Here is a 22860-nt window from a genome sequence, read left to right as displayed (position 1 = left end):
ACACCCATCCAGATTCAATAAGAGACCACACCAGCTGATGTTACTGTGGTGTAAATTTATTTTCTCTTTTTTTCAAAAATCTAGTATTTTAACGTAAAATTCTTGATCGTCTTGTTTAATTAGAAATCAACAAGAAGTGCAGTTACTAAGAAACTCTTCAAAAAACAGTTTTATATTTGGAAATGACACCCGGAGGTGTTAATTTAACACCATTAATGAGCACCGAAAATTTAACACCAGCTCGGTGTTCACTATTCAACACCGGACTTTTTGCAGTGTAATGTGCACAACCAAAAGCAAAAACGAGCGAAGTATGATCCAGTTAACAGAAAATCAATTTCATTGAACAACAAAAGAAACACGTAAACAAAATTTAATACGTATGAAAAGTTTAGGGCATAATTTACCATTTGCAGATGGAACAAAAACCCAGCATTAGTGCTTCAAGATAGTTCTTAGATGTTTTAAGGATAGAAACAACCAATGTAAAAATTTGAAACTGTATAATCTATGTTAAGTATTGTTATGTATATAAAATGTGAAAAATGATTATGATAAAAATGATTCCAGACTAAACCGTCTACAGTTATGGTTTAAAGAGAAAAACAGTGATAGCTCCTAATATTTAAGGCTTTCTAGTGCCAAAATTTTATATGGATGTTTTGTAACACGAATGACCTACACATATACATCAAAAGTGATATCTTGAACATTAATCACTGCTGCCAAAGGTAAACAGGACCTTTAAAAGAAAAGATAGGACATAATAAAATGGTTCTACGTGTGTACATTTGACCTGGATGTGCGTACCACCATCATAAGCCATTGTCTTTCGCTCTTTCATTCTTTTTCTCTCTCTACCACTTTCGCATATTTATTACTAAGGATTACGAGTATATAGTTACAGCCGGTTTTGTGTGTGTGTGTGTGTGTGTGTGAGTAGCACTTTTATAAAAGCTTGACGTATTATTTTTAAGAGTCGCTTGGGCGGAAGGAATTAAGCTCTGTCTACCAGTAAAAGTGCATGGCCAAGTGATCAGCGAAAGTGGAGTCACTATAACACAGGCAGAGAGGTTTTGTTATTGTGCTGTTGTTGTTGTTGTTGTTGTTGTTATTTTGATTTTTTTGGCGTGTATCATTCATTTATACCTGTTAAAATCTATACAAATATCTTTATGATTATTATTATTCATCACTAATTCAAAATTTTCCGCTGCATTATTGCTGCAATTGTGGAGATTTTATAAACAGACTGTCACCCAGCTGATCGATATCACCGCAGCCTAGTTCATGGCGTTTTCTCATTTACCCCAATTCAAACGATTTGCGTTTTTGTGTTCATCGCCGTCATTACCTGATTACTACATAAAAGAGCGTGATTTGGATCAGGTAACCAGTTGCCTGCTATGGAGTGCAATCTGATCATGGCCCCACTACACATAAGACATTCATCGCTCGTTAAGTAATTCATGCACTTGTTTCTGTCAAAAGCAAAACAGAACATATCTTAAACATGCTTCGCATAACTTCTTCTGGCAACAGCTTTTCCGGAAGCAGGATTCTTGTCGTTACCATAACACTTGCCATTGCAGCAAGATGGTTATCATAGCAACGGTTTTTTGTTTTTTGTTTGTTTGTTTGACACTTGTTTGTTTGATCTCTTGTGTGTGGGGGGATGCGTGTTTGTGAGATTGGAAATAGAGCTCACTGATCTCTGAAGGACGTACATATCTGGATATCTCATAATTGGCCCATTCATGCTGTACAAACAAGACAGTTTGGTGAAGCCTCCCCGCCGCCATGTTGTTAGGCACGCTCTATGCACGCCCTTTCCAGCAAAGATTGTCGCCAAGATCACGTGACGTCATGATTTCCGTGCACAAACGTATGGACGATGTGCGTGGTAAGATGGTGGCGCGATGGCGGCTTCAAAGCAATTGGCCAATGAGATGTCCAGATACTCCATATAAAGGTACATGATGGAGCCCTGATGTGGTTCTCTTTGATCTCCGAAGTTATTGTTACGTCATCTATGATTTACAGCGAAGTGTGTGGATAGGTCATACATCGACGCTTTAATGGCGCCAACCGTAAATGGCGCCACATTCGCATCAATTGTCTGCTTCGTCTTACCTCTACAGGGCTCAACGCGACAAACGCTGGGCCGAACATCGCCGTTCATATCCGTGAAGTAGCACCATGGCGCAGTCGTGTTTTGCATGATGCGACAGTGATTGTCTTGCAGATCTGCATTAAAAAAAAAGAGTAATAACATCATAACAGAAGTTACATACCACTTATTGTATTCAAAATGGTTTACACTCTACAGCAGCGCATTCCTCTACTTGATGTACTTGTGGTGACGTAAAACCGTAGCGTCTTATCACAATCATAACATACATTCTCTTTTATTCTATGGACGTCCGTCGTGTCGGCGAACACTCTTCGCTATCAGGAAGTCAGGAATCTAATACTGTTGTTGTTGTTGTTGTTGTTGTTGTTGTTGTTGTTGTTGTTGTTGTTGTTGTTATTGTTGTTGTTATTTCCGTCTTCAGATTAAATCATACACAAGCTGCATATACATTGCATATACAGTATGAAGAAACGGGAGATTGCCCGTTCAGCCATATCTGCAAAATATGACCGTTCTTTCGCAGGGTCCCACATTTACGATACAAAATCAATACACTGTATACACAAAACATGAAAGAAAAAAAAAACCCTTAGTGAAAATCATTGACAGGACTAGTCAACAATAATCAGAGATAAGTAAAGATTGTGGGTGCGATGGTGGCTATGGAAACCTTATTCTGGAGTGACAGCGTCTGTCACGCACAGTCATCACAGTTGTAGCCATTGGGCCGAATGCATAAAACTAGCAATTGCTTGTAAGCAATTGCTTGTAAGCAATTGCTTCAAGCAAAAGCACAAGCTCGTCTAGCAAAAGGTCTAGCTCAAGCAATTGCTTAAATCTATATGCATAACCTTTTTGCTTGTGCTTATACCTTTTGCTTGTCCCACACAAGCAATTGCTTAATTACGTTTTCAACAAAAGGGACGTCACGCCTGTGCGAACACAAGAACAAAGGCGAGTGTGACAGCATGTATTTGAAAGGGCGTGGGTATGCGGAAACATTTCCTGGCATAGCAAAGGAGCTATGAAATGACACTCATAAATGCACACCCAGATCCACACACACATCTATGCACAGACACGTACTGGCTGATTCCCATCACTGCTTAAATAATGGGCCGAATGCAAAAAACCAGCAATTGCTTGTAAGTAATTGTTTCAAGCAAAAGCACAAGCTCGTCTAGCAAAAGGTCTAGTTCAAGAAATTGCTTAAATCCATATGCATAACCTTTTGCTTGTGCTTATACCTTTTGCTTGTCCCGCACAAGCAATTGCTTGCGTTTTCAACAAAAGGGACGTCACGCCTGTGCAAACACAAGAACAAAGGCGGGTGTGAAAGCATGTATTTGAAAGGGCGTGGGTATGCGGAAACATTTCCTGACATAGCAGAAGAGCTATGAAATGACACTCATAAATGCACACACTGACGCACACACACACATCTATACACACACACGTACTGGCTGATTCCCATCACTGCTTAGAATAGCCCTGATCTGCCAGATCGCACTTGGAGAGAGGTCTCCTTGCTCTCTACCGAAGTCAGACATCCTACCTGTTTTTCATCACATTTTGCGTGCTAACCACTGGACATTCCCGTTGCTGAAACGAAAAAGTTTCTTACACTACTTAGGAGTAATTTCTTGTTGATTTATACAACTTTTGCACAAGTGTGGTCTTTCTTTTATGAATATGAAAGCGACACTTAAAAGGGAACGTCCCAGTTAAGCAAAAGCTCAAGCTCATTTTACAGAGCTTGGAAAATCGTAAGCAATTGCTAGCAAGAACAAGCAAAAGGTATGTTTTATGCATACGTTTTTAAGTAAATGCTTGGTCTCTAAGCAATTTCTTGCGGGCAGCAAGCAATTGCTTGTGCTTGCGAGCAAAAGCTTCTGCTTGCAAGCAATCGCTTGTTTTTATGCATACGGATTCAAGTAAAAGGCTAGCACAAGCAATTGCTAGCTTTTATGTATCCGGCTCACTGTCTGCGGGAGCTGCCAGGGGACTGGACGATTGCTGCTGCCGTTGACGCAGGTGACGCAGAACATACTTACAATACATACATTACATGCATTATGATATTTACCGTTTTTCGGATATCTTACATTTTGTACATCATAAGGTACCTACCATTGAATCATTGTACACTTTAGGGGATCAAACAATATTTATATCACGTTCCTTTTCCCGTCATCCGTACAATGCATGATATTTGAATATGTCCTGTTTCTCATTATTATGTTATTATCACGAGTGACACAATGTAAATATAACGGGGCAAGCTCTGGTCATTCCGTTTCTACTCGATATGCACAATATGTTGTCTCAAGAGAAAACTTTCATTATATTCATCGTTTTTCCTGTCTGAATATTTTTCTTCTATAATCTGTCTTATTTCCTTCGGCTTTCCTCGGCATAACATAACATCCCAGTCTTTATCTGGTTTACATCAATAATTGGGTTTGCTTTTCTTCTTTTTTTTTTACTCCTTGTACCTTTGGGCTATATTCAGCAAAATAATACAATAAAAGTCAGCCAGAACCAGCTACTCTGACTGCATTGTTTTAACACTCGCAGCATCTGTGTGTTTGCCATGTAATAAATATAGTAGAATAATGTATCTTTTTGAAGGACCAGAACAGTGCCCTCACACGAGAGATAAATGTCGACCTCATTAAAAGAAAAAAAAAACTTTCAAACATCCGTATTGTGATTCGAACGCCTTAGCTTTTCAAAGTCTTTCATTCTTATTTTCATATTAAAGCCTTTACTCTTATTTTCATATTAAAGCCTTTACTCTTATTTTCATATTAAAGCCTTTACTCTTATTTTCATATTAAAGCCTTTACTCTTATTTTCATATTAAAGCCTTTATTCTTATTTTCTTATAAGTCTCCAAGAAGCGATTGTATTTTATAGAGCGACCTTCAAGTTCCATTCATTATAGTTACATTCAATTAAAAAAACGACAAAATAATATAATTGACCCCCCTCCCCCTCCCCCCTCCCTCTCCCCCCCCCCAAAAAAAAAATGCATTTTTTTATGTTTTCAAACAGCAAGATAGTTATATGATGCTATACAAAACAGAACTGCCGGCATGAATATATATTTTAGTGTGCGTGGCGCGTTTTAACGCAGTGAATGATATGATAGTTTTCTTAGTAATGAAAGGAGCACCTACTTCTGTGTATGCATGAGTGGGTGTGTGTTTAAGAATACCTATAAATACGCATACATACCCAATAAATTCCATGTCTCTTTTTCTTCTCTGTATACACTCATCGTTTGATAAAGCAATGAAATGCACTAATCACTCCCTGTGTAGACGGACTATCATACCCTCATTAAAATCCGGTGACCACTAATCTCTTTTCACCACTGAATGGCGAGCTCGGGTAATAATTTCCTAAAAGCTTTCTCGGATCCCCTTCATACAATTTGATGACAATCCGCCTTCTATGCACACACGTCCAATCGGCCTTCAATTTTCCAGTGCTATGGTTATCAATTAATTTGCCACATATAAATAATAGTTGATACCAAAAAGCAGTCGGACGCTGGAAATCAATCAAGTAAACAAGTCTTTTTCTTTTGATTGACTGAATTTGAATGGACGATTGTTCTCACACAGGAAGTTCGTTGCCTTTTCTTTTTAATGGCAAGTCCATGACCCTTTGAAAGCTGGAATCTAGTAAATTGATTTTATCATGCCTTTCCAGGATATAGCTATAGCAAATGATGGGAGAGATGATGTAAACACGAAACTACTTATCCTCGCTTTTCAAACAACCGTGATTAGTCTCAATAACACATGATGCTATAATGGTCTTTCGCGAAGAGCACTCATCCTACGCGGGAAACGAATATCATTGATGAGTTGTATTAATTATTTATTATCCTTCGCTGGCCGACCCACTCATCCTGACACTTGTACACTTTCCACCTACAGCCAGATTTTATTGGGAGGCACACGTACACTGGCGGAGATGCTGCAAAGAGGTAGGTAGCAAATAAACAGAAAATTGTCTGGGTCCTTTTTTTCACCATATTTTAGGGCCACAAACTTCTAGCGACTCCGCGCCTTTAACTTTCTATGCTATATAGCCACTGGTCAGAGTGACGTTTGATTTCGAAGTCAGGTCCCTGTAACGAAATTTAGGGTAATACTTTTGGTAGACCTCAAAGGTAAACCTGGCCCTGATCAAGGTGGCTTGACGAAACACAACAAAGTCAAGCAAATCGAAAATGAGTAGTTGACATTTCTGAAATTATTAATACTAATCAAATTCCATTCAAACGTGGCGTGTAGTTCCTCATAAATTGACACGCTCGCCTGTCTAATTACCCTAAATACACCCCTACCACCACTTTAACTACCACCACCACCATCATCACCCTTTACGCTTCCTTCCGAACTGACTCCGTTTAATCCTTTGCGTACATTGAATGTCCATTGGTACAGATATCCTCATAGCGTTGCACACACTTTTCAAAGTCCATGGCGTGGAAAGGGTTTATCCTGGCTTTATGTCCGTTCGTTCATGGCTATCAAGCTCCCATACAGTTAACTGACCCCGGATTTCGTGGAAACTACTTTGTTTAGTATGGGATGGCAGTTAATCAAGCCGAAGTCCAATCACATGGATAATCGATCGATCTAGGCATAATTGTATACAAGGACGTCGGTGAAAAGCGTGGACATTGACTTATTTGAAGGTTTCTTTCGTCTCCTGAAATTTCGTCAGTTGTAATCATTAGAAAGACCTTGAGTGACAAGATATTACAAGCCCTTTCGGTTTTGCAAAGGAAACTTCTGCTTTGATGGACAAAGATTATAGAATAGACAAGTATAAAATGATAGTCACAAAGCACTTTTGCAATCAAACTACAGATTCTCCAAGAAACACTTTTGCCGATTTATTATTTTAGAATGACACTCTCTGTCGCCTTAAAGCTTAGCACAGGCTCCATATTCGACGATGAAATTATTTCGTACATGTGCATGTCGCTTTTCAGTTTGTGCCGAGAATTCTTCTAATAAAATGATAACTTATGTTATACGTAAACAAACAAAAACAAAATGTGAGCGTTGTGGATGCAAGCGTGTATGTCAACTTTTTAAACCTAATAAACATCAAAATGAATCTATACAGTTCTGTAAGGTTGCAGACGTGATTGGACCCATTCTAACTCAGTATACAGCATGGGAAAACACACACACACACACACACACACACACACACTCAAGTCAAGAATAAATAGATGACTCTTTCGGAAATTTGACCTAAAATTTTACACAAATGTCACTCTGGTATGAGAGGTGTCTGCATTTTACGCTAACATGTGCAATCCGTTCAATTCAATAGACATTTATTATACGCTCTTTATATTTACACAGGTGACAACCAAATTGCACGAATCTGATGGGTTGTTGTCCAGTTGAAACCATGGAAACTGTAACTACTGTAATTGCAATTGATGCAAACCTGCTGTAGGATTCGGAAAAAAGGAGGAGAGTGGAGGGGGTTGTCATACATTCATTTTAAGGTAATTGGGGAGTTTGCAGGACGCCCTTAACTCGCCAAGGCGAAACCTTCTACACACTCAAAGAGAGATATCGGTCTCTTTGATATTCGCTTAAAATTGATGGCAGTTTAAAATGTAGATGCTGTCCAAACAGCTCGTGTGAATTCTGATAAGACCTGTCACCAGGGAGTGAAAGTCACGCAAAATTGCCTTGTGTAAATGAGAGGCACATGCTAAATGATTCATACTCTCCTGCACATCAATCACGCCCTCTCATGGATGTTCCTGATTTTTATCGAGCCATTAGCGTAATGAAATAAATGATGCATTCGGACGAAAGAACTACCAATGAATGCATGCCAGGGAGACTTTGTACAATGTACCACACTGAGACAGGTCATTAGCAATCTCTCGCATGTTAGAATGTTCTCCCGTGTAGGTATGTAATTTACGATGCACTCATAACGGAATCACTACATCATGAACCGCGATCGTGATCTGGGGGGGGGGGGGGGGGGCATTTCATGAAGCATTTTGTCCGACAAAGTTGTCGGACAAATCTGCTCTCAGCCAATCAGATGCGAGGATTTTAGTAGCTTCTAACAGTTTTTCAGAAAAATATCCGACCAAACTGCTTTATGAAATGCCCCCTGGTCGTTTCATTCGCAGGTAATAATGATGTTCATGTTTCCGTCGTTATGGGTACGTGCCCGACTCTTTTGTCTTTTTGTTCCAAAACTAAAAGTTTTCATGGTTCCAAACTAAAGTTTTTCATGGTTATTTTATGTGTTTATACTACTAACAACATACAGCCTTTCATGACTCTCGTGTGTGAAGAAAGAATTAAGAGCGATCGCGTGTAAGTCACACACAAATTTCAACGAGATTTCTTAACGGTAACATTGTACATGTTGTATGAAAAATTGTACAGATCCCCTCCCCCCCCCCTCCCCAACACACACACACACACACACACACACACACACACACACACACACACACACACACACACACACACACACAAGCACACACACGTCCTCTCACAAACTATTACTGTCGTCAGACATTGTCAAAGCAGATGAATCCTAGCGTCTTTCTTTTTTCTTTGTGCATTAAAGGGATGGGGCTTCAGGTTTTTAACGGTTTTTATGATTGTTTTTAGATAATGAGAAATCTGTTGTAAAATATGAAAGAACATTATTCTAAAAGGAAATACAGTTTATTTGATGAAGATTGGTTTTGAAATGGCTGAGATATCCCAAGCAAAGCAATCCGAATAAAAGGTTGGACCCACCTTATACTATAGGATCGCTTTGATTTACTTTTTTATATCTCAACCACTTCAAAACCAATTTTCATCAAATAAACTTTGAATTCCTCTTAGACCATTGTATGTTCTTTAACATTTCGTAAAGTGGTTACTAAGTATCTCGCAAAGAGTTAAAAGCTGAATCCTCGGCTCAACTAATACTACTTTATATTTCTACTGACGTTCTTTACCTGAGGGGACCACATTCTATAAGCTTTGTCTTTTTAGTGGGTCCCTCAATAGAATTTATTTTCCGAAATGTGCATGTTGTTATTTCATTTTCATCACTTTCAGTTTTAATGAGAATGTGTGAATACACTACAGAAGGTTCCACGATTATTTCATAACTGGTACTCTTCTCAGTTTGACTTGTTATGTTTATGGAACATTATTCTCTGATACCAAAGAAAGTGAAATGTCTATGTTCTAGTCGAAAAATGAAATAAATTTGAATTTAAATTAATCAATTGAAACTTATCAGATGACATATCAGATATATTTGATCTGGCCTCGCAAAATAACAAGACTTTCTTGAAGGACTCTTTCACAACTCACAATCAAAATGGTGGCGTCTACATGAGGAATACCCCGAAATCCACTTTTATTGTACGCACTGACAATACATTCATTACACTATTATTGCACATAAGGCTTTCTCCGTCTTCCGTTTGAAATGAGTGATTCCTATGGGCAGCAATGAAATGTTTTAAAAAAAAATCGACTTGAGATACTGCATTTTGACGAATTGACTGACCCACGTGGGGGGAAAAATTGATCCAGTTGGTAAAAGTGTGTTGTATAAGTTCTTATTTACATGTCTTATGAATATCATTTTAAATGAAAAGAAAATTAATTTAATATTTATATTATGCATCATATCAACTACATTTACTATCATACTCATCTTAATTGCCACCACAGCGTAAATAAGTTACGCTCCATTTGGCACATCGGTAACCACGCTTTTAAATATACCGGGGAAAGCAGTGAAAAATATTACAGTCTACATCTTTATTGATAATAGTCTAGAGTATCACACACTTCAAATCATTGACCATTCACGTGTCAACCAATGTCTTGACTGCGAGTTTTATACACAGCCCTATTTTTCCCACTACGACTGGTAAAATTATTGTAATTTGCTACTTGTTCTTTTAATATTACAATAGTTTCGCTTAATACCATGTTCTTCTGTTTCAGAACAAATTACGAGGTAACCAATACTTCCTCATATTTCAGATATCCCTATAGTATCAATCAAGCAAGATACACACGTTCTCTTTGGTTTGGTGTTTTGTTTTATTTTGTTTTGTTTTGTTTTGTGTGGTTGTTTGTTTGTTTGTTTGTTTAGATCACAAGAAACTCCTCAAGTAGGTGATGCACGCATGAAATCTTATCCTATAGTTTCTCCCGGTGGGTGCTACATAAACACTTTTTTGATAAACGACTGTTTTTTGTGGGGAACAAGCAACCCGAAGGTTCATTAGACCGAAAAAAAAAAGAAATGGAGTTGTTGCTGTTACGTTGTCAATAGTTACTGATGGACTCTATAATCCCTTGTACTCACTATTTTGTTCCAATATCTCTGACTGGTTGCCGAGAACGGAAGTCCAGTTCTCACAGCGGTTGCAGTCCAGAGCACTTCCGGTCAGCATACATCCGTAATGGTAGGTTCCATTATATTCCCAGGAACGTCTGTTGAAGCAGTCCCACTGCCCTGTAGCAAATAAAGGTTTAGGATAGAAAATTCATCATTAAGATCGGAGTGAATGATTGAAGTCTGTCATCTTCAGCCACATTATCCTCCGCATCCCAACTGTCACCTCCACTTCATCTTCCTCCTTACCCTCCTTTCTTCCTTTCCCCTCGTCTTCTTCCTCCAGCACCACTAGTTTACTCCTCCTCTTCCTCTTTCCCCGTCCTCTTTCTTCTCCGTGCCCTCTTCTTCTTTCTCCTTCTTCTCTTTTCCCTCCTCTTCCTTTTCATCCTCTTCTTCTTTCTCCTCCTCCTCCTCATCATCCTCTTCAATTCAATTCAATTCATTTATTTCCATTCTTCTTTTCCAAAGGGAAAAAAAAAACATAACCCAGAATAAACGAGGAATTATATCCTAAACATATACAGTCTACTTTGCAAAGGATGAATGATACAGATAAAGATATGCATGAATACTGGCGCAAAAAAAAAAATACAAAGTTATGCTTCAGTTAAGGAAAAAAAAAGAATTGGGAGGTCCACTAAAAAGCAAGCTTGTCTATTGTCAACCACTCAAAGAAAAATCTTATGAAATACTTATTTGCAAATAATTAGCACGAATATAATTCAAGACAAGACGGAACAAAACAAGAGAAACACAACAACAACATGACACGATTTGACAGAAAGATGGAAAGAATGGAAGGAAAGTAAGAAAAAAGAGAATGCCTATACGCTGAACAAGGAAACGGAAGAGGGAATTGAAGAGGTGCTTCAGAGAACTCCCCTTCTTCCTCCTCTTCCTCCTCTACTTTCTTCTCCTCTCTCCTCCCCTTACGTGTAAAGAGCTTTGAAGAGCATTACCTCCTTGGGCACGACATGCTTTAGAAAGGTTTGTGGTTCTTGTTGTTGTTGTTGTTGTTGTTGTTGTTGTTGTTGTTGTTGTTGTTGTTGTTGTTGTTTCATAATATGTTCAGTGTAGTTTTTTGGTTTATCGTGTGGCAAGGGTAGCTCTGAATAAGTGGGAAGGATAAAGGGTAGATGAAGAGGAGATACAGAGAGATTAATCGGGAATGGAAATCCTCCATTATTCCATGGAGCTATTCCATCACCCGAACCGATCACAGTTTGTTATTCCGAAGTGTCGTTGATTCGAAAATGAAACAATTAAAAGTTCGTTAATCCGAAATGAAAAGAAGGTGCATACTAACGAACCTTTGGAATCGCCAACCTTGTTTCGTTTTTGGAATAACAAGCTTTTTGAATACCAAACTTTATTTCATTTTCGGAATAACGAACCTTCGGAATAACGCCACAAATGTTCGGATAAACGAGCCCTATTTTATTCTAGGATTAACAACATCCGGGTAAAATATACGGACTTTGTGTGCTTCGAAATAATGAATCTTCGGAATAGGGAATCTTATTTCATATTTTGGATTAACGAACCTTCAAACTAACGAACCTTATTTCACTTTCGGATTGACGAACCTTTGGAATAACGGACATCACCCTTCGAAACAACCCTTCCACAAGCCAAGCAGAATTACATCAGAACTACTAACTGCTGACAAATATAATGAATGAATAGATATTACAAAATGTTTGTTGTAATCCTAAGTTTGCCTTGCAACTAGTAAAATATTCCATTCGGGATTTTCTTTTTTTTTTCTCAGCAAAAATAATAAACTGAATTAATTCCTTTAAAACATTTGCCAAGCTCGTTCTTCCCACTTTTCTCCTTCTGTTTTTTTTTTCTTTCCTGTCATTATCATCTCTTTATTCCGTTCAGTTCAGTTACTTTTTTTTACATGACGAGTGAGTCATATAACTAATCATCGATAACGTTCACATCAAAATATGAATGTGATTTCTTAAAGGAATTGAAATAATTACGCCCATCAGTAACATAATACCGGTATATCATATCTTAAGGGGGAAAATCCAGTCCAGAAATCAGTTAGTCTGATAACAAAGAGTACAAAAATTACGAAATTAATGATAAAATATTAATCGAAATAAGATGAGAAATAAGTAAGAAATGACATTTCGAAGTCTCGCTAATTTTTCAGGAAACAGTTCTTGAACGGTCAATATGAATGTGCAAATGGAAAAGTGAGCATGTCATTCCCTCACAACTTGCCATATAGTTTGTACATAAAATTTTGAAATTTCCAGTTTTTTCATTCAAACGCAATTTTATGCCTGAGGCTCAAATTCTGGTATATCTAACTGATCACTATTCTGAAGTTATTCCACCATGAATAACGCCATGTTACTGACTTTAACTACAGAAACATTGAATTTTCATCATTTTTTTTTTTTTTTTTTTTGGACACGATCAATGGAAAATTGTGAGGGTATGACATGGCTAGCTCACTCGTTTGCATATTCATATCGACTCTACAAGAACTGTTTTGCAGAAATTAGCAAAACTTCAAAATGTCATAACTTCCTTATTTTTCATCAGATTTCAGTCAACTTTTTCATCGTTGAACTTGTAAGATATTACTCTTTTTTTTATCAGACTAACTTATATTTGGATTGGATTTCCCCTTTAAGTAACAGGTGTGGGAGACCGTTATCAATAAGCATTTTTCTTGACTTGGATAGTGGCCACAGGGCGATATGGTATCTAAGATTGTTATTCTCTTCTTCCTCTTTTTTTTTTACTGAAAGAACAAAATGAAAATAGGAATAGAAAACTTGAACCTCGAATGCATATACAATAATGTTAAGCCAAGGAGGATAACCATTAAGGTAATATAACTATAGACAGAGACGTATTCGAAGGGACATAGATGAAGATAGCTCGATAGGAAGAAGTTGACAGAAGAGAAGGAATAGTAGCACTGTCTATGATATATATCAGGTAGTTTGGAGCTTTTATAATCATGTACAACAACAAAAAAATGACTGTACTTTATGTTATGAATGTGTATATTGAGTTCATCATTATGTTTGTCATCCTATTTGGGTGGTCTTGCCTGATGGTATAATAGCTTTATATCCATTATGATTGTCCATTGCCATCCAGATCACCGAGGTTTCATGTTTTTATGCTGGACAATGCTCAAAAAGGCTTTAGAAATCGACCATACGGACTGACATCGCAGATTATTATAGATCTTTGAACGCACAGAGCATAAGTGACTCGCCCATTCAATTTGCATATTATTTACTTCTCAAGAATATAGGATATCATGATTTCTTTCATGAATCGAGTCCGGAAAATGGCAAGTCTTAAAAAATATATGAAAACGAGATAGACTATATTGAATAGGGTATTTCATCGAAGAAATGCCGATCAGGTATGAGGGTTCTTTACAGCACATTAAAACCATGACTGCCTTTTTTATACCTCACAGATGGACGAGCGTACTGAAGGACTAAAAAGAAAAAGTTTCTTCACTGTGTTTTGATGTTGAGCATTTTATTGATCGGACCATTAGCTTTCATCGCAAAATCTATATTATTACATATATCAAAGCCGCAACTCAGCTAGTTTCATCTACGTGGTATTATTATGCGCGTCAGGTAAAACCTTTTAAAATTGACACAAAGCAACTGTGATGTGCTAAAAAAAAAAACTATTTCAGAACTCTATCAAATTACTTACGCATCAAAATTTTGAACTGGCAGCACTTTAAATGTTTCAAATCGATTGTGTGAAAAGGGCAAATGCTACATTTACACTGCACCTATCGTTGCAAAAAAACAAAAACAACAAAACAACAAAAAACGTAGTAGCAAAGTAGAATAAAAGATAAATTGAGAAATCCTCGTTGGTGTCATGGAAACTAAAATCTGTGAAATTTACTTTGCTCTGCTGGTTTGAAAAAAAAAATGTGTGTAGTTAGCGAACCTCCTTTGACTTTTAGAGAGCCTATTATTCTAAGTCATAAAATCCTCGTCATTGTTTCCCGTAACTTGTCTCCTGCAAAACATATCATATTCACTGATTAAGGTGAAATTAGGTGGAAGGGGGAATAATCAGTGTTGAGATTTGCAAGGGGTGTTTGTTTATTGTTAGTTGGATCTTTAGTCTTATTCAATTCGTGTAATTTATCTTTGCAATTCCGTATGACATGTAAAAGTGTGTATCAATTATGTAATATGACAATCTTCTTGTGTGACGTGGATGCACTATACGTTACAAGCATTGCCTTTTTACCATTTCTCCCCATTTACAGCATTTCACATACACATATATTTTTTTTTTATTGCTCATCAATTGCAGACACATAAAGTTCGATTATTGTACATCTGATATCTATATATAATTGCATTTTTCCTGTAAAACTTCGTAATTGTAGACGGCAAAAAGATCGGCGATTTAAAAGCACGGATGTTAAATCTAGCACAAACCAGTGTCAATACAGGACCACAACAACAGGTGTAGAAAGTATGTTGTGAGGGTGTTGAAAAGTGTTCACCTGGTACTTCATGGTGTCAATCTGACACTAAAGCTGGTGATATTTTTGACACTGCGCTAGTGTTGATTCAACAATGACATTTAGGTGTTGATTTGACATTGCTGGTGTTAATTTCAATGGTATAACATCCGCCCGGTGTGAATAGGAGACCACCAACATCCTCTACTGTTTCTGTTGTGTAATGTGTCCCCTTTTTTCAAAAATCAGGTTAATTATCGGAGAGTTCTTGTTGAAGTTCAAAAGCAACAAGAACAACGGAAACTAATTACCTATTTTTTTTAAAGTCTTATATTCTGAAGTGACACCCATGCGTGTTAATGTAACACCACAAATGCATGAGCACCGAAAATTTAACATCAACTCGGTGATTCATTATACATTTAACACCCGGCTTTTTGCAGTGTATTAATCATGTCTCGGTTGGAGATGGAGAACAATAAATAAATGAAATATAATTATAAAAGATATACTACTCCCCAACCCCAGTCATCCCTTCTTTTCCTCCTCGTAATTCGGGAATATATGGTACTACATGTATGTTGATTACAACGATGGCATTTAGACAGAAAAAAAAGGCTGGACAGTGTTGAATCATCAAGGAATGCCGGGGATAGAGTGTCTTTATTGTCACAAATATATCTTACAAACCTACCTCCGCAACGAAGAGATAAGTCCGCGACTGCCCCCGAAAAAAGGGCGATTGCCGACAGATTTAGTGCATGGCATACTTTGATCCCGTCAAGCAATCGGTTTAGTACAAACGGATGGAACGTTTTCACTGTGTTGTAAATTTGTTTTAAAATCTTGCAGTACTGTGGGTTTTACATAAAAGAAGAATAACAGAAGCTTTCTTACATACAATACTGATAGTTTTTATGAATCTATATCCTTTTGTTATCACTTTACTTCCACATCAAGAGAAGTAAGGTTGAGAAAACTATATGCTGAAACTTGAAGAATTTATGAACAAAACAAAACGACAAGAGCAAATAAATGCTGAAATTCACAAGGAGTATAAAGATTAAAGCACAAGAAGCATAATTTTACATTTTTTTACAACTGTTTATATCAACGTTCATATCTGTATACTTTGATTATAAACATATTGAAGATCATGTGAAATATCAGTGGGTACCACATACCCATCGCAACATCTCTATACAAAGCAGATTTATGATTAAAGTTAATGTCATTTGAATATCTTATGTTCAAGGAGCGCATACATCTGCTTACTTTGGATAAGTCCGTGAGGTTCTTCCTCATAATGCAGTCGGTAATATGCATTCCTAATTTCAAGGGCAATATAATAATAATAATAATAATAATAATAATTATTATTATTATTATTATTATTACTATTATTATAATTATAATTATATATATATATACATATATATATATATATATATATATATATATATAGGCCTACCTCTCCAAGGCAGTACCCCACGCAAAGATAATTACGAGTTATTCAAATTTCTGAACTGTAGTGGATACGCTGACTTGGAAAATGCGTAACAAAGCCATAAGGATAGTATATAGCTCTGGCCCAGGACTACCTGAAATAAATGTCGGGCCACCACCTTTTAAGAAAAAAAAATTCTTTGGCCATATTGATATTTGTACTTATTTGTCATCCTTTAAAAGTTTAGTATGCATTGTTTCTCTCATTATACATTCATTCGTTATATATATATATATATTGTATTATCCTAAAATTATGACTTTCACTTCTTACAAGTTGTCAGGCAATATAAATTGTAACTTATATTGTATACAAGAGTATTTTGTATTATGTCATTTTTAATGTATTTCCTTTTGTTGGATGGAAATAAAGCATAATTGAATTGAATTGAATTGAATTGAATTGAATTGAATTGAATTGAATTGAATTGAATTGAATTGAATTGAATTGAATTGAACTGCATGAACTGAGCTAAATTGACTTGAATTGACGTAGTTTGCTGTTTCATTCTCCGTATCGGGTGATTCCAAATAGCGCTTTATCTTCCGAACATTCGTCTGCTTTAGTTATATTACTACTTTCACAGAATGTATGGAAATGTTTTGATGATTTTAACAATCAAACAATATAGCGCAGTGAAATTTCCAGCAAAACGGCAGTGTATGATAAACGTATTCCTCATTAAAACACCTTACAATGATATGCTTGTATGTAAACCATTAGACGATAAACTGTTATGTTCAAAAAATAATTACCGTTTGATTGCGTGCCTCGCATCTTACAAATGTTAATACAAGGTCGCCTTTACTTTAAGACAGCATCATTTTGAGCATCGTTGCCAGTGTTTGAAATGTCCTCCTGATAATACTTATGTCAATATAGAATAATTGAAAGTTCGCTTGCCCTAGGCCTCCTTCATTAAACTGCAAGGTCTGCCATGATGGATGTTTTCTTTTTTGTTTACTCCACTTGACATCCCCATTAAATCAAACAGGCTATCACATTACCATACACGAAAAATGACACGCGGATGTCTACTTCTATCCAGTGTAAAGAGTCATTGTAAGAGTCATGTTTCAAATATACTGTAATCAATTCGTGGGGTGTATGGTGGATGTGCTGGTAGGATCTGTAAGCGCATACTCTGTGCATAGAATTTAGCTATATAGCGCACTTTCTGTGTATCACGGTTGGGGACTGATTCTTCGGACCTCTCATTTGGTAACGTATATATAACATTCTTCTAGCAATGAGGTAATAAAAATCTAACTGTATAGATTTACACGTCGATTCATTGAAGTCCCCTGTATGATCGTATACTAGATTCAAAATAAAATAGACATTCTTTGCGAACGCGATTACGACTGTAATTACAGAGTTAATCGACAGGAAGCTTCAAGGCAGTTTAAACATTTTGATTTCACAGTCGTAAAGATACACAGCTGAGATTCTGGGCATAATGTTATCATGTAAGAAGTTTAGACCGCTGTTATTTCTTGACCGAAGTCAAAGGCAAATGCGAATACGACGGCGGAGAGAAATTGTGAATTCTAATCATTAGAAATATTGGTGTGCCTTCAATAAAAGATCCATGATGAAATTTATAGTTAAATAGATGTAGTCGGTTAGATTTCATTTTTCATTTTCATTTCATTTATATATTTCAGCACGGCATATGACTCAGCCCGACGGCTGTTCTTCCTCATGTCCGTGCGTCATGAGGTAAAAATGACATACTTTTTTCAAAACATATACACATGTACATGAAACATATATACAAAATGCAGTTAGATGAAACAATTAATCAGAGCAAAATTAAACAAAAAAAAAAGAAATTTACAGAAAAAAAATGAAGACATGCTCGGCTTACTTGAAAAAAAAATGGGGGAGGGGTGCAATAGTGTCAGATACAAATTTAAACTCCGTCTATAACCGCAACAGTTGTTCGCTGTTTTACGCAATAGAAGTTGGCAATGTATTCCATAATTTTGGGCCTTGATAACTAAGACTCCTTTGCCTAAAGCAGATTTTGATATATGGTAACTTGAATATCAGCGTTGTATTCCTTAAATCATCTATATAATCAAAAATTTTCAACTCAAACATTTCACTCATATATTTAGGGCTTAAATTATAAGCAACTGTATACATTGTACAGAACATATGTTTATTTTTTCTCATCTCAAGTATGTCGACATTAATTTGTGAGTACAACAAATTAGTTGGATATCTCGAATTCACCTGCAACACTGCTCTTAGAGAACGATTCTGGAGAATTTGAAGACGCTGAATATAACTATGATTGATATTTGACCATATAACATCACAATAATCAAAATTACTTTGAATTATGGATTTATAAGATATGATAGCCGTTTCAACTGATATGAAATGTCTTATTCTCTTTAACAAATACAGATTTCTGACAGTGCGTTTACACAAAACATTAATGTTCAGTGTGATGGTTCCAGTCTAGTGACTGATCAATATGCACACCAAGATATTTACAATGAGGAACTTTAGTTATTCTAACATTGTTTACACTCACATTCAAATTCTCGTGCTTAACCTTTTTCTTAGACCCTATTAGCAAAGTTTCACATTTTTTCCAAATTAAGGGCTAATCGGTTACAGGATAGCCAATCTGCAATACGGGCCCTATCATGGTTTAAATTTTCTTCAATCTGTTTTACATTTTTACCAGACACATAAATACACGTGTCGTCAGCATAATGCAACCGATGAACGTTGCAAGCAGTTAGGCAAATCATTGATATAGATTGTGAACAGAAGTGGCCAAGATTGGACCCTTGCGGGACTCCACATGTTACGCCAAGTGATTTCGATAGATAGATATACTGTAGGTAGATAGATAGATAGATAGATAGATAGATGGATGGGTGGATAGTTAGTTAGATAGATAGATAGATAGATAGATAGATAGATAGATAGATAGAGGTATAGAGAAAGAGAGAGAGAGAGAGAAGTTGTGGGAGTATTGTGTTAGGACCTCGAGAACTGAAGTGAGCACTTACAAGACTTTGGAGCTTTCTCATGGCGGAAGAATCCGAAAAGTGATTAAGCTTGCGAGAACACGGTAAGATTGTCGAGTAGAGATATCACAAGTTTATATAACACCAACAAGAAGGAAAAACCACAGAGAGAGAGAGAGAGAGAGAGAGAGAGAGCGAGAGCAAAGCAACAAGTATTATATTTAGTTGTTTCAGTGCATATCCGCAGCATGTTCAGCCGGGCCGTGATGAATAAAGTATATTCAGAGAAACAAAAGAATACAAATTTGATGAAAGAATAAAACAATCAAATAAAAAATTTACAGAAACATATAGAAATTACACTGAAACAACTAATTCAAGATGTTTTCACTGAATAATAAAAGTCATATTGTTTGCAAATGTTTATACGAAAATTAGATAGAGCTATGAAGCCAAAATGTCACAGGTCTTTCTTAATACCAAAGGCGAAAATATTTGCGAAGTTTCCTGTTTGATATATACAAGACATTGAAATATGGTACGTGTATCCTTCCCCTAAAAATTTTAATGCGTTGCAATAATCTGGTACGGTTTAACGGTGACTTCTCGGGGAAGGTTTGTTTGTTTGTTTGTTTGTTTGTTTGTTTGTTTTTGAAAGATCACGAGCCGAAAAGATGGCTTGGTGATGATTATGTTTCTTTCTTCTTTTTTTTTTTTTTGGGGGGGGGGGGGGGAAACAGTTCTTGAACAGTCAATATGAATATGCAAATGGCAAAGTGAGCATGTCATTCCCTCACAACTTACCACATAGTTTGTACATAAAATTTTGAAATTTCCAGTTTTTCATACAAACGCAGTTATGCCCGAGGCTCATATCCTCATATATTCTACTGTTCACTATTCTGAAATTATTAAACCAGGAATAATGTCATGTTTCAGACTTCAAGGACAGAAACGATGAATTTTCGTCATTTTTTTTTTACACGATCAATGGAAAATTGTGAGGGTATGACATGGTTAGCTCAGTCATTTGCCTATTCATATTCACTGTACAAGAACTGTTTTGGAGAAATTATCAAAACTTCAAATTTCATAACTTCCTTATTTGAACTCAAAAATTTTACTCTTTTCTATCAGACTAGCTTATATTTGGACTGGATTTCCTCTTTAAGGTATACTCGTGAGGAAACTTTAGTTGCTCTTGCTGTCAGATATACAGTTAAACATGTGAAACTTGAAAGATGTGAAACTTGTGAAACTTGAAATGTGAAACTTGAACTTGAAACTTGAAATGTGAAACTTGAAATGTGAAAGATTCCGTAACTTTCATATTTAAGGTCCACTTGTCGGTGCTTGTGATGAAGCTTTTATTGTTCTCGTTGTCAGATGTTACCCTCCGCATATGAGTCCTATTGTACATAGTGTGAATTGGCAATTTTGTTTTGGTATACCTCTTCCCGTACATGAACAAAAAATAAAAACGCCGAAAATTCATGTACATTGATTCGTGGAACACCAGTCAATTCTGAAATTTCAGAAGGCGCATGCAGAATTCTGATACAACCGTACGGAATGATATCACACTTTTCTTTTCGTTTGTTTACATTTGATCCCAATTGAACTTTTTCGTTGCTGTCTTTTGACTGCTGTTACGCTGCAAGATAATTTTTTTTTTTTATACTGAATGGGTTTCCTGGTCAAAATGCAAGTACGGTATATTAACCACAGTTTAGCATAGACAGATGCAGACAATTTCAACCAAACTCACTTTTATAAATTTTGATAACACTTCGTTAGCTTACCTTCAGACACTGATAGTAGGTAGGTAACCATGGAGACCCATAGAATAATCAGATTCTTTCCAACCACCATGGTTACAGTCCGTCCTCGCAGAAATCGTCAAAATGGCAGATTAGAGCTTCCGTTCTCACTTTTACCGCGACTAGACTGTTCTGAAATAGCTAGCGCGTTCCCAGCGCTGTTGTCACGGCAGGATATCTACGCTGCCAATTTTATTGTTGTTCTTTATGTGATAGCATGCACGTGTCATGCATTTACAGAAGACAGTATCATTTGCCAAGTAACCGAAGACGAACAATCAGAGAGATAAAAAAAAATGCATCTCATGAACATGGAAACGGACCATTAGCTTTACTTGTGATATGACCCCAAGTTAAAAGACAGGGTCTTCGGCTTATGGGTGGAAAAAAAAAAGTCATTGCTCGACAACCAAGGAATTCTATACCGGGCCAGCAGACAAATGAATCGTTGGTAATGTGCTCATAAATGTATGCGTGTAAAGAAACAGACGCTTTTCGAAAAGCACTTTCGAAAGTATACCCTTTCTCCTTCCCCTTCTCCTGCAGACTGGGTCGTATAACTGCGTTCATGGGTTTTATTGGCGTAGCCGCAAACCAACAGGGTAGAGCAACGAGCTTGTTTGAGATCGCAAACACGGTGGAAAGCGTAAACACGCCCTCACTGGGGAGACGTCATGGGCGTTTCTGTCAGACGCGAAGCACGTGACGACATGATGCAAAAGTGTCGTAATTTCCCCAAGAAAATGAAGCCATGGCGAGGGAATGAAATATAATTTTCAGGAACGTAAGTTAACTCCGTTCCTCCTATTAGCAAATATCGAATTAACATAATACGTGAGGTTTTCTCTCTTTAAGATCCTGCTGTATAGTTGCGATGTTTGTAAACGAAATCGACTTTGGTGTCACTTTGGTCTTTTTTTTCATTGTGAATCTTTGTATCTTTTTCTCACATTATCCGCTTACACAATATCTGTTGTCTGAGATCTGTGGGTTTAGAATCTTGACCATTGTTAAGAAATCGGATTAGTGGCTGTAAGGTCACAGCACAACTTTTAGAGGACTTACATTTTTGGCTGTGCTTAGGTCTGAGGACAAATAGACGTATAGTCTGATAGTGGAAGAAAATAGATGTAAAGTAATCTAGATCAACTGGCATAGAAACCTCGCACTATTATAGGTAAAACACTGCGAAAGGCTACGACTCAAAAGGGTTTCCCGAAAGTTTGAACGATCCCGCATTGTTTGAGAGCATCTTTGTATTTTTATTCCGGCTGTTTTGGCTTGTTTGTTTTTTGTTTTTGTTTTTTGTTTTTTCTGTTATTTTTCTATTTGTTTCGGTCAAGTTAGCACTCAACTATAAGCTATACAGCTATATAAAAAGGATCATTTTTGTGAAAATAGATCGAGTTCGGTAAAAGATAAGAAGCTGTCGAATTTCTCTTCAAACCATCAGGGGTAATGTAATGAGGATTATTTCGCCC

General features: G+C 36.7%; 1 protein-coding gene across 1 annotated transcript in view; it reads right to left on the bottom strand.

Moving 5' to 3' along the window:
* Positions 1-21431, bottom strand: part of LOC139730380 (uncharacterized) — a 73453-nt gene extending 52022 nt beyond the window's left edge. The window contains exons 1-3 of the mRNA XM_071641246.1: positions 21362-21431; positions 10538-10687; positions 2134-2247 (exon numbers count right to left, since the gene is read on the bottom strand). Coding sequence (XP_071497347.1) covers positions 2134-2247; positions 10538-10687; positions 21362-21431 — 334 coding nt within the window. The remainder of the gene's footprint in view (positions 1-2133; positions 2248-10537; positions 10688-21361) is intronic.
* Positions 21432-22860: the final 1429 nt, after the last annotated feature.

The sequence above is a fragment of the Diadema antillarum genome, unplaced genomic scaffold, assembly GCF_040938485.1.
Source record: "Diadema antillarum isolate AM-2024a unplaced genomic scaffold, OU_Dant_1.0 seq00000304_RagTag, whole genome shotgun sequence".
Taxonomy (NCBI): domain Eukaryota; kingdom Metazoa; phylum Echinodermata; class Echinoidea; order Diadematoida; family Diadematidae; genus Diadema; species Diadema antillarum.
Note: the sequence above shows the minus strand (reverse complement) of the source record. Positions and strands in the feature narration are given on the sequence as shown.